This window comes from Somniosus microcephalus, chromosome 3 (assembly GCF_052327205.1).
Source record: "Somniosus microcephalus isolate GS21.2 chromosome 3, FLI_Smic_1.0, whole genome shotgun sequence".
In the NCBI taxonomy this organism is placed as follows: Eukaryota; Metazoa; Chordata; class Chondrichthyes; order Squaliformes; family Somniosidae; genus Somniosus; species Somniosus microcephalus.
Genome location: NC_140989.1, coordinates 9,593,260 through 9,608,197, shown reverse-complemented (window position 1 = coordinate 9,608,197; position 14,938 = coordinate 9,593,260). Strand labels below are relative to the sequence as shown.

At 48.4% G+C, this 14,938-nt stretch overlaps 2 protein-coding genes across 2 annotated transcripts in view; both read right to left on the bottom strand.

The window, feature by feature from the left end:
* The window catches only part of LOC147120834 (immunoglobulin gamma-1 heavy chain-like), a 66,576-nt gene extending 57,268 nt beyond the window's left edge, over positions 1-9,308 (bottom strand). The window contains exons 1-3 of the mRNA XM_085977182.1: positions 9,041-9,308; positions 6,770-7,117; positions 4,497-4,841 (exon numbers count right to left, since the gene is read on the bottom strand). Of these exons, the coding sequence (XP_085833308.1) occupies positions 4,497-4,841; positions 6,770-7,117; positions 9,041-9,308 (961 nt within the window). The remainder of the gene's footprint in view (positions 1-4,496; positions 4,842-6,769; positions 7,118-9,040) is intronic.
* A 2,263-nt stretch (positions 9,309-11,571) lies between these two features.
* The window catches only part of LOC147120833 (immunoglobulin superfamily member 3-like), a 30,511-nt gene continuing 27,144 nt past the window's right edge, over positions 11,572-14,938 (bottom strand). The window contains exons 5-6 of the mRNA XM_085979125.1: positions 14,264-14,611; positions 11,572-11,984 (exon numbers count right to left, since the gene is read on the bottom strand). Of these exons, the coding sequence (XP_085835251.1) occupies positions 11,572-11,984; positions 14,264-14,611 (761 nt within the window). The remainder of the gene's footprint in view (positions 11,985-14,263; positions 14,612-14,938) is intronic.

Genomic DNA, 14,938 nt, shown 5'->3' with positions numbered 1-14,938 from the left:
GGAAGAGGTTTCATGACCTTCTGCGCACTGGAAAAGTGAGTATGAATTTCCCATCACCTTCAATCTGATCCCCATTGCCTCTCCTCACCAGCACTCAGCTTTAGCAATCTCCCCCTCCACATCCCACTTGACACTGACATCCATGCACCCTTACCCATTCCCTCTCACTCTATGCTCACAATCACATAACTATTCAACTATGTAGCCCTCACACTCCCTATCACTGTGATGCTATGAAAACAACTGGCAACACACAGGGAGGGCCCTTGGTCTTGCCACCTCACACAATCTTTGTCTCCTTCTAAGCATCTATGCTATGGATTCTCTACACTCACTCCTTCATTCTCACTCAACCTCCACTTGTCTCCCTCATTGCAGGAAAAGAGAGCTCATAATCAGAGGGAAAGAGCGAGGACAGGAGGAGGGCCACCCTCAGTAGCCCACCTCATCCCCTGGGAGGATGCGGTCCTGGAGATCGTGGGAGTGGAGGACGATGCGCAAGTGGGGGACGGACAGACGTGTGCATCACAGCAAGCTGGTGACAGAATAGTTTTTCATCTCTCTCATTGACATTGCATGAGTCGCTGATAATGATTCTGAAGCTCTAACAGATGGACTTATGATCATCTGCATTATGCAGTGTGCATGTAACCTTGGCCTCACATCTCTGACTCTTTCCTTTACTCCCCCACAGGACCATTGCAAGCACCCGTCCCCACTAGCCAGGAGGAAGAGCATGAGCCTCAAGACTCCTCAGAGGAAGCTGCAACCTCTGAGGGCACAGCGTCAGCAGAATTAAGTGCACCCTGCACCAGCGCAGACACTCACACCTCGATGGGACCTTCGGGACATAGAGTAGAGTTGTCACCTGGTGTAGCACAGCTCACAAGTGAGCATCAGCAGATTGTGGAGACAGGGACAGCAGTGGAGAGTCCTAGTCGGAGGGCGCAGGACTCTCCCAGCTCGGCTCAGCTGCATGTTGAACCTCTGCCTCTGGGTCCATCCATAAGATCAGCGGTGCTGGAACTCCAGGAACAGATGCAGGAGTCTCTGGCAGGTTTTGTCTCCAGGGTCGCTGCGAGTATGGAGCGAATGGAGGAGTCCATTGCGAACATGAGCAGAGCCTTTGTAGATTCATTGGTGCATGAACGCATCACCATGGAAAGGATGGCAACCTCCATGGAGGTGATAAGTCACCAGAGTGCAGAAAGCATGGTGAGTGTTCTGAATAGAATGACATCTCTGGAGGAGCGATGGTCATCTATTGAACAGAGAAACCAGACCTTCATGGAAGTCCTTCTGAGTAGGAATACCAGCGCAGATACGGGTCCCCATGGCCCCCCTGATGTGCAGCAAGGTGCTCTCAAGCCACTTGCAAGCACTGAGGGGGACCTGACCCATGAGAGGGAAGTTGGTGACAGACATCAAGGAAGTGGGGGCTCCTCTCCAAGCACTCACACTTCCATGCCACTGCAGAGCCCTCGGTCAGAGCCCCACCAGAGCCCACACCCAGCTGAGATCGGCGACTCAACCACTGCACAGCCGCAGGAGCAGCAGACTGTCGGTGAGCCCTCACAGGCTCGCAACCCCAGAGGACGCCCGCAAAAGGTGTCGAGACAGGAGCAGCAGGAAAGTGAGCAAGGGGCCGCCACATCTGCAGAAGCCACAGGGGAAGAACCACGTAGGAGCATGCATAAGAGAAAGATACTGCACAAATAGTCACAAGGGTAGTCACTTGGGTGAAATTTGATGTTTTATGTTAAAAAGCCAACAGATGATTACTGTAAATAAAAAATCTAATGGCTACTGCTGTAGTTGTGGCATGTGTCATTTCGCAAATGGGACTTCCACATTGAGGGCTTAGGATTACATGCAATTGTCAGTATGGTGGTCAAATTTCTCAGAGTCCGCTGGTTCTTGGCCATGGTTGATGCTCAGGTAAGAAGCTGTGAGGCAAAAGTGCTTGATTGGCTAGACTAAGCAAATCTGGCCAAGATGAGTGTGTTCCTTGCATCGCGGGCAGCAATGTTCTCGCGTATTGCTACCGCTGATTGATGGGCCTCTGCAAGATGTTCGTTTTTGCTCTCCTCCTCCTCCTCCTCCTCCTCCTCATCTGAGGAGGATATGTGAGGAGCCACTTGGTCCTCAGGAATCTGCAAGCCATGACGTTGTGCCATGTTGTGAAGTGCACAGCAAACCACGACGATGCTGGAGACCCTGGCTGCTGAGTACTGCAGGGCTCCACCTGATCTATCCAGGCATCTGAAGCGCATCTTCAGTAAACCGATGGTTTGCTCGATTATGGATCTGGTGGACATGTGGCTGGAGTTGTAGCTCTCCTCAGCTTCGTTGGATGGGCTCCTCAACGCTGTCATGAGCCACGTCCTCAGCGGGTAGCCCTTGTCTCCAAGTAGCCATCCGTTAAGTTGGTCTGGTGGACTGAATAGCGGAGGCACACTGGACTGGCACAGTATGAAGGAGTCATGGCAACTGCCAGGGTACTTGGCACAAACATGCAAAATTTCCTTCCTGTTGTCACACACCAGCTGAACGTTAAGGGAGTGGAAGCCCTTGCGGTTGACAAAAATACTTGGATTGCGATGGGGTGCCTTAAGGGCCACATGTGTGCAGTCAATGACGTCCTGCACCCTTGGAAAGCCTGCCAGATCAGCTAATCCAACCGCACACGCCGTGACACATGCTTGATCCTTGGTGAAATGGATGTGATTGTGCGCGATGGCAAAGAGGGCATCGGTTACCTGCGTGATGCAACTGTGTACGGCCGCCTGGGAAATGCCGCTGATGTCTGCTGCTGATCCCTAGAATGAGCCTGAGGCAAAGAAGTTGAGTGCGGTGGTGACTTTGACGGCCACTGGTAAGGGTTGTCCACCTGGTCCTTTGGGCTGCAGGTCTTGTTGCAGCATTGCACAGATGTCACCCACTACCTCTCGCGAAAGTCGGAGCCGCCTTTGGCACTGCTGCTCAGACATGTTGAGGTAGCTGATCCTGTGTCTGTAGACCCTGTTTGGGGGGTATTTCCTGCACCGACGGGCTTCCATGCGTTGGCCCCTTCTGGCCCGTGCAGCTTCAGGTGGGTGAGCAGCAGCTTGGAGCTCCTGTTGTTGCTGCTGCTGTTGGTGCTGCTGTTGTTCCTGGTTCTGATGGTGCCGCGGCTGGTCTTCGTCCTCATCTAATGTCCAGAAGGGAAGGAAATAAATGGCTCCCATGCTTCTGGTGTATGCCTCAGTAGAGGAAGCGCTCAGTGAAGGTGGCGAGAGGGGTTTCCCAGGAGGTCACACTGGAGATGGTTGTCAGGCTCCAACCTTCACAGGTGTGGTTACGCCTTCTAAAAGTTGCCCCAGACCTGAGACCACTAAGTCCTGCCAGCTGCAATGATGGCTGATCATATCTCCTCTTTAATGGTTGACCTGATAGTCAGCAATCAAATTGTGCTCCCGCCAGGTTTCACCATCATGTTTCATAACAGGCGTGTTTCACGTGGGAAAAGGGTTAACATAACAAAGGCCTTTCAAAATGGCATTATGGAGGCAATTTAGTGCGTGTTAGGGGTCGTAAAGGCGGGACGGAGACGGGACCATTAGACACGATTTAATGAAAATTGCTTGGAGGCAGGATGGAGGCGGGGTTGGCCCGCCTGACAGTTTTTGCAATTTTAAACCCCCACTCGCCTCCAATCACTCTTCAACGACCCAATGAAAATTGAGCCCATAGAGTACAAAAGCAAGGAATGACAATTTTTTTTACGTCGCGAGTTGTTGTGACCTGGAATGCGCTGCCTGAAAGGGCGGTGGAAGCAGATTCAATAGTAACTTTCAAAAGGGAATTGATTAAATACTTGAAGGGGAAATAAAATTACAGGGCTCTGGGGAAAGAGCGGGGGAGTGGGAATAATTGGAGAGCTCTTTCAAAGAGCCGGCACAGGCACGATGGGCCGAATGGCCTCCTCCTGTGCTGTAAGATTCTATAAGAGCATGCATAATACAGGGTAAACTTTATCAAAGTTTGATTCAAACAGAAGGAAGTAGGAGCATGAAAGAGACCAATGGGACTGCTGAGTGAGAACAGCATGAATATTGAGACAATTCTCTCAAAGGACATGTGAGGGGCAGTGGGATGAAATGTGCCAGGGGTGGAGATATGTGTGGGTGTGTCTGGCAACTTGGACAAGAAGTCAGTGCCTGTGGACTGGACCATCACAAGGAGAAAATAGGCACAGAAAAATGTGTTTGGGAAGCTTTTCAGTTCTATTCAGAAGTGAAGTGTGCATATAAGAGGGGTTCCACAATGCCGTGGTCCCAGTGAGGAGCCACAGTCCCATGGAATGTGGGTCAGAGATCGGCCCAAGACATCGCAGCCCCAATTCTCCAGTCCATGCTCCCAGTGTGTGTACCTCTCTACTGGGAGTGTAAGGTTGCAGAATTACCCCCTATGTGGTGACGCTATTGTGAATAAAACTAAATGGAACTTATACTTACTCGTTACATTGAGCTGGGTTCCATTCCCACTGATATCTCCCCACACTTTACAGTAATAGGCGGCAGTGTCACTGGGCTGCACGTTTGTGATTGTCAGAATGAAGCTGTTATTGGAGGTGTCTCTGGAAGGCTGGAGACGGTCAGTGGAACCTGGGTTCCCTCGTGTGCTGCCACTTGCCTCATGTGTTAAAACCCGCTCCGTATCTTGCCCTGGTAGTTGCCGGTACCAGTGGACATCGGTGTCTCTCACTCTGGCGTTCCGCATGGTACACTGTAACCGCGCCAAGTGACCCTCTGTGACACGTTCCAGGCTCGGAGACTGGAGAAGGACTGGAGCATTTGCAACTTTAAGGGAAAAATATCAATAATTTAAAAACCGGTCTGAACGTTGATAAATCTCTGAAGTCTTTCAATGAAAAATGCAGGCAGCTCGCCTTAGCTTCAGTAAATTCTAAACAAATGATCATTATATGGCCTGCTATGAATAGCTCAGTCCACCCGGCAAAGTCCTCCTCACCAACATCTGGGGACTTGTGCCAAAATTGGGAGAGCTGTCCCACAGACTAGCCAAGCAACAGCCTGACATAGTCATACCCACAGAACCATACCTTTCAACCAATGTCCCAAACTCCTCCATCACCATCCCTGGGTATGGCCTGACCCACCGGCAGGACAGACCCACCAGGGGTGGCGGCACAGTGGTATACAGTTGTGTCGGAGTGGCCCTGGGAGTCCTCAACATTGACTCTGGACCCCATGAAGTCTCATGGCGTCAGGTCAAGCATGGGCAAGGAAACCTCCTCCTGATTATCACCTACCGCCCTCCCTCAGCTGATGAATCAGTACTCCTCCATGTTGAACACCACTTGGAAGAAGCACCAAGAATAGGAAAGGCACAGAATGTACTCTGGGTGGGGGACTTCAATGTCCATCACCAAGAGTGGCTCGGTAGCACCACTACTGACCGAGCTGGCCGAGTCCTGAAGGACATAACTGCCAGTCTAGGCCTGCGACACAAGGGAAAAACGTTCTACACCTCGTCCACACCAATCTACTTGTCGCAGATGCATCTGTCCATGACAGCATTGGTAGCAGTGCCCACCGCACATTCATTGTGGAGACAAAGCCCCGTCTTCACACTGAGGAAATCCTTCTTCGTGTTGTGTGGTACTATGACCATGCTAAATGGGATAGTTTCACAACAGATCTAGCAGCTAGAAATTGGGCATCAATGAGGTTCTGTGGGCCATCAGCAGCAGCAGAATTGTATTCCACCACAATCTGTAACCTCATGGCCCGGCATATCCCTCACTCTACCATTACCATCAAGCCAGGGGACCAGCCCTGGTTCAATGAGGAGTGTAGAAGAGCATGCCAGGAGCAGCACCAAGCGTACCTAAGAATGAGCTGCCAAACTGGGGAAGCTGCAACACAGAACTAGACTCATGCTAAAAAGTGGAAGCAGCATTCTATAGACAGGGCTAAGTGATCCTTGTCTCCCCTGTAGTTCAAATGTCTGTCAATCTCCGCCTTGCATACATTCACCGACTCCGTCTCCACAGCTCTCTGGGGTAGAGGAGTCCAAAGATTCACGACCCTCTGAGAGAAGAAATTCCTCCTCATCTCCGTCTTAAATGGTCGACCACTTATTCTGAAACTATGGCCCATCTGTTTAATGCCCCTCCAAACACCATGTACACTCTACCCTATCACGGACTCTGCGCAATCATTTAATATCCTGAGGGGAAGTTCTGTATGAACGCTCCCCAATTCTCAAAGGTAATCAAGGGAAAATCCAGAATATTCTCAAAAAGCAAAGAGTTGCAGATGCTGGGAATCTGAAACAAAACTAGTTTTTGATAATATCGCTTATGCCATTTAGTGTTATGTCATTCACTTAAGCAATTTAATCTATTTATTTCCTTCTGCCGGTTTTTCCCCTTCTCCCTTCCCTTTGTTCTGTGTGGCCCACACACAAAAACGTCTCCTCTGTTTTCTCCACAAAAGTGCTGCTCAGACTTGTTGAGACTTTCCAGTATTTTCTGTTTTTGTTCCACAGTATTGATCCATTCTCACATCTCCACTATTCAACTCTGGCATTTGGCCCTCCACAGACAACATTCCCACTCTCTGTTCCATGAGCACAGCACCACAGCAACCATTGTGTCTGACTGTATATTTCCACTTGTTCACTCCACTGTGTGAAGATTAAACATGTTCCCAGTAAGGAGCTGTTACTGAGACCCTGCCAGTGTTAGCTAACATTGACTTACCGGTCACATTGAGCTGGGTCCCTGCTCCATAGATGTAGCTCCACACACCACAGCTGTAGGCAGCAGTATCACTGAGGGACACATTCACGATGGTCAGAATGTAACTGTTACTGGTGACATTCCTGGAAGGCTGGAAACGGTCGGGGAAACCCCGGGATCTGGTAATGGTGCCATTCACAAACTGGCTCATCACCCACTCGCTGTTGTTCCCAGGTCGCTGGTAGTGCCAGTGGACATCAGTGTCACTCACACTGGCATTGTACATGGCACATTGTAACTGGACGGTTTCACCCTCTGGCACTTTGCTGACTGTTGGATACTGAATAAGGACCGGATCAGCCAATGGACCTGTATGTGGGAAATATATGGAGCTCAACACAAAGAAATATGTAGTTTAACAATTTATAAAATTTAAATGTTATAACCTCACCTGATGTTTAACAGCCCAGTTTGCAAACTGAGAGCCCAGAAAAAATGGACTCAGTTGGTAGCATGCTTGCCTCTGTGTCAGAAGGTTGTGGGTTCCAGTCCCCACACACTTCAGCACGTATCTAGATACTCCACTTTTGAGGGTGTGCTGCACTATTGGAGGTGCCATCATTGAAATGAGATGTTAAACCAAGTTTGCCATCTCAGGTGGATGGATAAGATCCCACGGCATTACATGAAGATTAGCAGGGGAGTTCTCCCAGTGTCCAGGCTAAGATGTGTCCCTAAAACAGATGATCTAGCCATTTATTTAATCGCTGTTTGTGGGACGTTGTGTGATTGCTACATTATAACAGTGACTACACTTCAAATGTACCTCATTGGCTGTAAAGCGCTTTGGGACATCCCAAGGTCACGAGAGGCGCTATATCAATGCAAGTTCTATCTGTTAGTCTCTATCCCTGTTGCCTTCAAAAGGCAATGGAAGGCTCGCACCAGGCACATCCGGGTCCAAGAATAATTTGCAGCCCTCCCATGCACTCCCACCAGAGTTATGGTGGCAGAGTGTCCGAGAGCTGTGAGTGTTTGTGGTCCTATCTTCATAGGGGCAGTGACACATTGGAGAGGGCTCAGAAGGGCAGCGCAAAGGATTTCGGGCCGGTTTACAAGTGTGACGATAGAATTAGCTTCATTCTCACTGGAGCAAGGATATTTCATTGAGAGAGGACATGAACCTGGCTTTTTAAATGCTGAAAATGGACTGGGGCATAGAGTACTAAAGCAAGGAGGGAGAATTTTTTTGATGTAGCGAGTTGTTGTGATCTGGAATGCGCTGCCTGAAAGGACGGTGGAAGCAGATTCAATAGTAACTTTCAAAAGGGAATTGATTATATACTTGAAAAGAAAACAATTCCAAGGCACTGGGGAAAGAGCAGGGGGGAGTGGGACTAATTGGAGAGCTCTTTCAAAGAGCCGGCGCAGGCACGATGGGCCGAATGGCCTCCTCCTGTGCTGTAAGATTCTATAAGAGCATGCATAATACAGGGTAAACTTGATCAAAGTTTGATTCAAACAGAAGGAAGTAGAAGCATGAAAGAGGCCAATGGGACTGCTGAGTGAGAACAGCGTGAATTCTGAGACAATTCTCTCAAAGGACAGCGAGAACCTAAAAAACAGAGTGCGTGGTGTTCGTCTGAATATTATACTAGTTATGGTCATCCCTGCCCTATTTCAACAACTGCACTGGGTACGAGATTAAACTGTTCCTCTGCCCAGTACATCGCAAATCCCATCCAACCAATACTCCCAGTCCAAATTTGAAATTATATTTTAATACAACTTAATCAGGAGTCGTTATTTCAGGCGAATTTGTGGAAAATGATTGAATCCTGTATGGAATGGAAAGGAGCTACATAAAAACCAGCTGAGGAATTAGATGGGGGGCGGGGTGGGCAGTGGAGGAGATGTGAGCGGCGGTGGGATGAAATGTGCCAGGGGTGGGGATATGTGTGGGTGTGTCTGGCAACTTGGGCCAGAAGTCAGTGCCTGTGGACTGGACCATCACAAGGAGAAGATAGGCACAGAAAAATGTGTTTGGGAAGCTTATCAGTTCCATTCAGAAGTGAAGTGTGTATATAAGAGGGGTTCCACAATGCCGTGGTCCCAGTGAGGAGCCACAGTCCCAGGGAATGTGGGTCAGAAATCGGCCCACAACATCGCAGCCCCAATTCTCCAGTCCATGCTCCCAGTGTGTGTACCTCTCTACTGGGAGTGTAAGGTTGCAGAATTACCCCTTATGTGGTGACGCTATTGTGAATAAAGCTAAATGGAACTTATACTTACTGGTTACATTGAGCTGGGTTCCGTTCCCGCTGATATCTCCCCACACTTTACAGTAATAGGCGGCAGTGTCACTGGGCTGCACGTTTGTGATTGTCAGAATGAAGCTGTTATTGGAGGTGTCTCTGGAAGGCTGGAGACGGTCAGTGGAACCTGGGCTCCCTCGTGTGCTGCCACTTGCCTCATGTGTTAAAACCCACTCCATATCTTGCCCTGGTAGTTGCCGGCGGTACCAGTGGACATCGGTGTCTCTCACTCTGGCGTTCCGCATGGTGCACTGTAACCGCGCTGAGTGACCCTCTGTGACACGTTCCAGGCTCGGCGACTGGCGAAGGACTGGGACATTTGCAACTTTAAGGGAAAAATATCAATAACTTAAAAACTGGTCTGAACGTTGATAAATGTCTGAAGTCTTTCAATGAAAAGTGCAGGCAGCTCACCTTAGCTTCAGTAAATTCTAAACAAATTATCATTATATGGACTGCTATGAAAAGCTCAGACCACCCGGCAAAGTCCTCCTCACCAACATCTGGGGACTTGTGCCTAAATTGGGAGAGCTGTCCCACAGACTAGCCAAGCAACAGCCTGACATAGTCATACTCACAGAATCATACCTTTCACCCAATGTCCCAAACTCCTTCATCACCATCCCTGGGTATGGCCTGACCCACCGGCAGGACAGACCCACCAGGGGTGGCAGCACAGTGGTATACAGTCGGGAAGGAGTGGCCCTGGGAGTCCTCAACATTGTCTCTGGACCCCATGAGGTCTCATGGCTTCAGGTCAATCATGGGCAAGGGAACCTCCTGCTGATTACCACCTATCGCCCTCCCTCAGCTGATGGATCAGTACTCCTCCATGTTGAACACCACTTGGAAGAAGCACCGAGAGTAGCAAGGGCACCGAATGTACTCTGGGTGGGGGACTTCAATGTCCATCACCAAGAGAGGTTCGGTAGCACCACTACTGACCGAGCTGGCCGAGTCTGAAGGACATAGCTGCCAGTCTGGGCCTGCAACATGAGGGAAAAACTTACTTGACCTCGTCCACACCAATCTACTTGTCGCAAACACATCTGTCCACGACAGCATTGGCAGCAGTGACCACCACACATTCATTGTGGAGACAAAGTCCCGTCTTCACACTGAGGACAACCTCCATCATGTTGTGTGGCACTACGATCGTGCTAAATGGGATAGATACAGAACAGATCTAGCAGCTCAAAATTGGGCATCAATGAGGTGCTGTGGGCCATCAGCAACCACAGAATTGTATTCTACCACAATCTGTAACATCATGGTCTGGCATATCTCTCACTCTACCATTACCATCAAGCTAGAGGACTATAGTAATCTGGGATGTAATGTTTAAGTTATCCACCAGATGGAGACAAATATTAAGGGTTCACATACACCAGTTTTTAAGGTAATGGGTCATGTATTCAATGTCCTGGTACACCAGTTTATACGGTAATGTGGCATTGCATTATGGGTATGACTCAGAGATGAATCCTCCATCTTGTGATCGTGCAGTAAGAATTGGGTGTCTTGCCTGCAGCCTGTAAGAGATGTCTCTCTGCTTCACTGTGTAATAAACAGTTGGGTTTTGTTCCTGATCTCTCGCTTCTCTCATTTTCTGACCTTACCACTCGGATATCAAAGGGACCAACCCTAGTTCAATGAGGAGTGTAGAACAGCATGCCACGAGCAGCACCAAGCATCCCTAAGAATGAGCTGCCAACCTGGGGAAGCTGCAACACAGAACTAGACGCATGCTAAAAAGTGGAAGCAGCATTCTATAGAAAGGGCCAAGTGATCCTTGTCTCCCTTGTAGTTCAAGTGTCTGTCAATCTCCGCCTTGCATACAATCAATGACTCCGCCTCCACAGCTCTCTGGGGTAGAGAATTCCAAAGATTCACGACCCTCTGAGAGAAGAAATTCCTCCTCATCTCCGCCTTAAATGGGCGACCCCTTATTCTGAAACTATGCCCCATCTGTTTAATGCCCCTCCATGCACCATGTACACTCTACCCTATCACGGACTCTACGCAATCATTCAATATCCTGAGGGGAAGTTCTGTATGAACGCTCCCCAATTCTCAAAGGTAATCAAGGGAAAATCCAGAATATTCTCAAAAAGCAAAGAATTGCAGATGCTGGAAATCTGAAACAAAACCAGTTTTTGATAATATCACTTATGCCATTTAGTGTTATGTCATTCACTTAAGCAATTTACTCTATTTATTTCCTTCTGTCTGTTTCTCACCTTCTCCCTTCCCTTTGTTCTGTGTGGCCCACACACAAAAACGTCTCCTCTGTTTTCTCCACAAAAATGCTGCACAGACTTGTTGAGACTTTCCAGTATTTTCTGTTTTTGTTCCACAGTATTGATCCATTCCCACATCTCCACTATTCAACTCTGGCATTTGGCCCTCCACAGACAACATTCCCACTCTCTGTTCCATGAGCACAGCACCACAGCAACCATTGTGTCTGACTGTATATTTCCACTTGTTCACTCCACTGTGTGAAGATTAAACATGTTCCCAGTAAGGAGCTGTTACTGAGACCCTGCCAGTGTTCGCTAACATTGACTTACCGGTCACATTGAGTTGGGTCCCTGCTCCATAGATGTAGCTCCACACACCACAGCCGTAGGCAGCAGTATCACTGAGGGACACATTCACGATGGTCAGAATGTAACTGTTACTGGTGACGTTCCTGGAAGGCTGGAAACGGTCGGGGAAACCCCGGGATCTGGTAATTGTGCCATTCACAAACTGGCTCATCAGCCACTCGCTGTTGTTCCCAGGTCGCTGGTAGTGCCAGTGGACATCAGTGTCACTCACACTGGCATTGTACATAGCACATTGTAACTGGACGGTTTCACCCTCTGGCACCTTGTTGACTGTTGGATACTGAATAAGGACTGGATCAGCCAATGGACCTGTACGTGGGAAATATATGGAGCTCAACACAAAGCAATATAATTCTCCAGCATGCTAAGTTTAACAATTTATAAAATTTGAAATGATATAACCTCACCTGATGTTCAACAGCCCAGTTTGCAAACTGAGAGCCCAGAAAAAATGGAACTCAACATCAGCAAGAGTGTCAGCCATGGCTCAGGTGGTAGCATGCTTGCCTCTGAGTCAGAAGGTTGTGGGTTCCAGTCCCCACACACTTCAGCACGTATCGAGATACTCCAGTATTGAGGGTGTGCTGCACTGTTGGAAGTGCCATCATTGAAATGAGATGTTAAACCAAGTTTGCCATCTCAGGTGGATGGAAAAGATCCCATGGCATTACATGAAGATTAGCAGGGGAGTTCTCCCAATGTCAAGGCCAACATGTATCCCTAAAACAGATGATCTGGCCATTTATTTAATCGCTGTTTGTGGGACGTTGTGTGATTGCTACATTATAACAGTGACAACTCTTCAAATGTACTTCATTGGCTGTAAAGCACTTTGGGACATCCCAAGGTCATGAGAGGCGCTATATCAATGCAAGTGCTTTCTTTTAGTGTCTATCCCTGTTGCCTTCAAAAGTCAATGGAAGGCTGGGACCAGGCACATCCGAGTCCAAGAATAATTTGCAGCCCTCCATGCACTCCCCCCAGAGTTATGGCGGCAGAGTGTCCGAGGGCTGTGAGTGTTTGTGGTCCTATCTTCATAGGGGCAGTGACACATTGGAGAGTGCTCAGAAGGGCAGCGCAAAGGATTTCAGGCCGGTTTACAAGTGTGACGATAGAATTAGCTTCGTTCTCACTGGAGCAAGATATTTCATTGAGAGAGGACATGAACCTGGTTTTTTAAATGCTGAAAATGGACTGGGGCACAGAGGGCATAATTTCAAAGTTTTCAGATGACCCAATACTGGGAAATGTAGTAAAGATTGAGGAGGATAGTAGCAGACTCCAGGAGGACTGGTGAAATGGGCAGACACATGGCAGATTAAATTTAATGCAGAGAAGTGTGAAGTGATGCATTTTGGAAGGAAAAATGAGGAGAGGCAAAATAAACAAAATGGTACAATTTTAAAGGGGGTGCAGGAACAGAGAGACCTTGGGGTTCACCTACAAACATCTTCATAGTGACAGGACAAGTTGTTAAAAAAGCACACGGAATGCTGGGCTTTATAAACAGAGGCATAGAGTACAAAAGCAAGGAGGGAGAATTTTTTTGACGTAGTGAGTTGTTGTGATCTGGAATGCGTTGCCTGAAAGGGCGGTGGAAGCAGATTCAACAGTAACTTTCAAAAGGGAATTGATTAAATACTTGAAAAGGAAACAATTCCAAGGCACTGGGGAAAGAGCAGGGGGGAGTGGGACTAATTGGAGAGCTCTTTCAAAGAGCCGGCACAGGCACGATGGGCCGAATGGCCTCCTCCTGTGCTGTAAGATTCTATAAGAGCATGCATAATACAGGGTAAACTTTATCAAAGTTTGATTCAAACAGAAGGAAGTAGGAGCATGAAAGAGGCCAATGGGACTGCTGAGTGAGAACAGCGTGAATTCTGAGAGAATTCTCTCAAAGGACAGCGAGAACCTAAAAAACAGAGTGCGTGGTGTTCGTCTGAATATTATACTAGTTATGGTCATCCCTGCCCTATTTCAACAACTGCACTGGGTACGAGATTAAACTGTTCCTCTGCCCAGTACATCGCAAATCCCATCTAGCCAATACTCCCAGGCCAAATTTAAAATTATATTTTTTACAACTTAATCAGGAATCAGTATTTCAGGCAAATATGTGGAAAAGGATTGAATCCTGTATGGAATGGAAAGGAGCTACATAAAAACCAGCTGAGGAATTAGATGGGGGGCGGGGTGGGCAGTGGTGGAGATGTGAGCGGCGGTGGGATGAAATGTGCCAGGGGTGGGGATATGTGTGGGTGTGTCTGGCAACTTGGGCCAGGAGTCAGTGCCTGTGGACTGGACCGTCACAAGGAGAAAATAGGCACAGAAAAATGTGTTTCGGAAGCTTATTGGTTCTACTCAGAAGTGAAGTGTGTATACAAGAGGGGTTCCGCAATGCCGTGGTCCCAGTGAGGAGCCACAGTCCCAGGGAATGTGGGTCAGAGATCGGCCCAAGACATCGCAGCCCCAATTCTCCAGTCCATGCTCCCAGTGTGTGTACCTCTCTACTGGGAGTGTAAGGTTGCAGAATTACCCACTATGTGGTGACGCAATTGTGAATAAAGCTAAATGGAACTTATACTTACTGGTTATATTGAGCTGGGTTCCGTTCCCGCTGATATCTCCCCACACTTTACAGTAATACGCAGCAGTGTCACTGGGCTGCACGTTTGTGATTGTCAGAATGAAGCTGTTATTGGAGGTGTCTCTGGAAGGCTGGAGACGGTCAGTGGAACCTGGGGTCCCTCGTGTGCTGCCACTTGCCTCATGTGTTAAAACCCGCTCCATAGCTTGGCCTGCTTGTTGCTGGCGGTACCAGTGGACATCGGTGTCTCTCACTCTGGCGTTCCGCATGGTGCACTGTAATCGCGCTGAGTGACCCTCTGTGACACGTTCCAGGCACGGCGACTGGAGAAGAACTGGAGCATTTGCAACTTTAAGGGAAACATATAAATAATTTAAAAACCAGTCTGAACGTTGATAAATGTCTGAAGTCTTTCAATGAAAAATGCAGGCAGCGCACCTTAGCTTCAGTAAACTCTAAACAAATTATCATTATATGGCCTGCTATGAAAAGCTCAGTCCACCCGGCAATGTCCTCCTCACCAACATCTGGGGACTTGTGCCAAAATTGGGAGAGCTGTCCCACAGACTAGTCAAGCAACTGCCTGACATAGTCATACCCACAGAATCATACCTTTCAACCAATGTCCCAAACTCCTCCATCACCATCCCTGGGTATGGCCTGACCCACCGGCAGG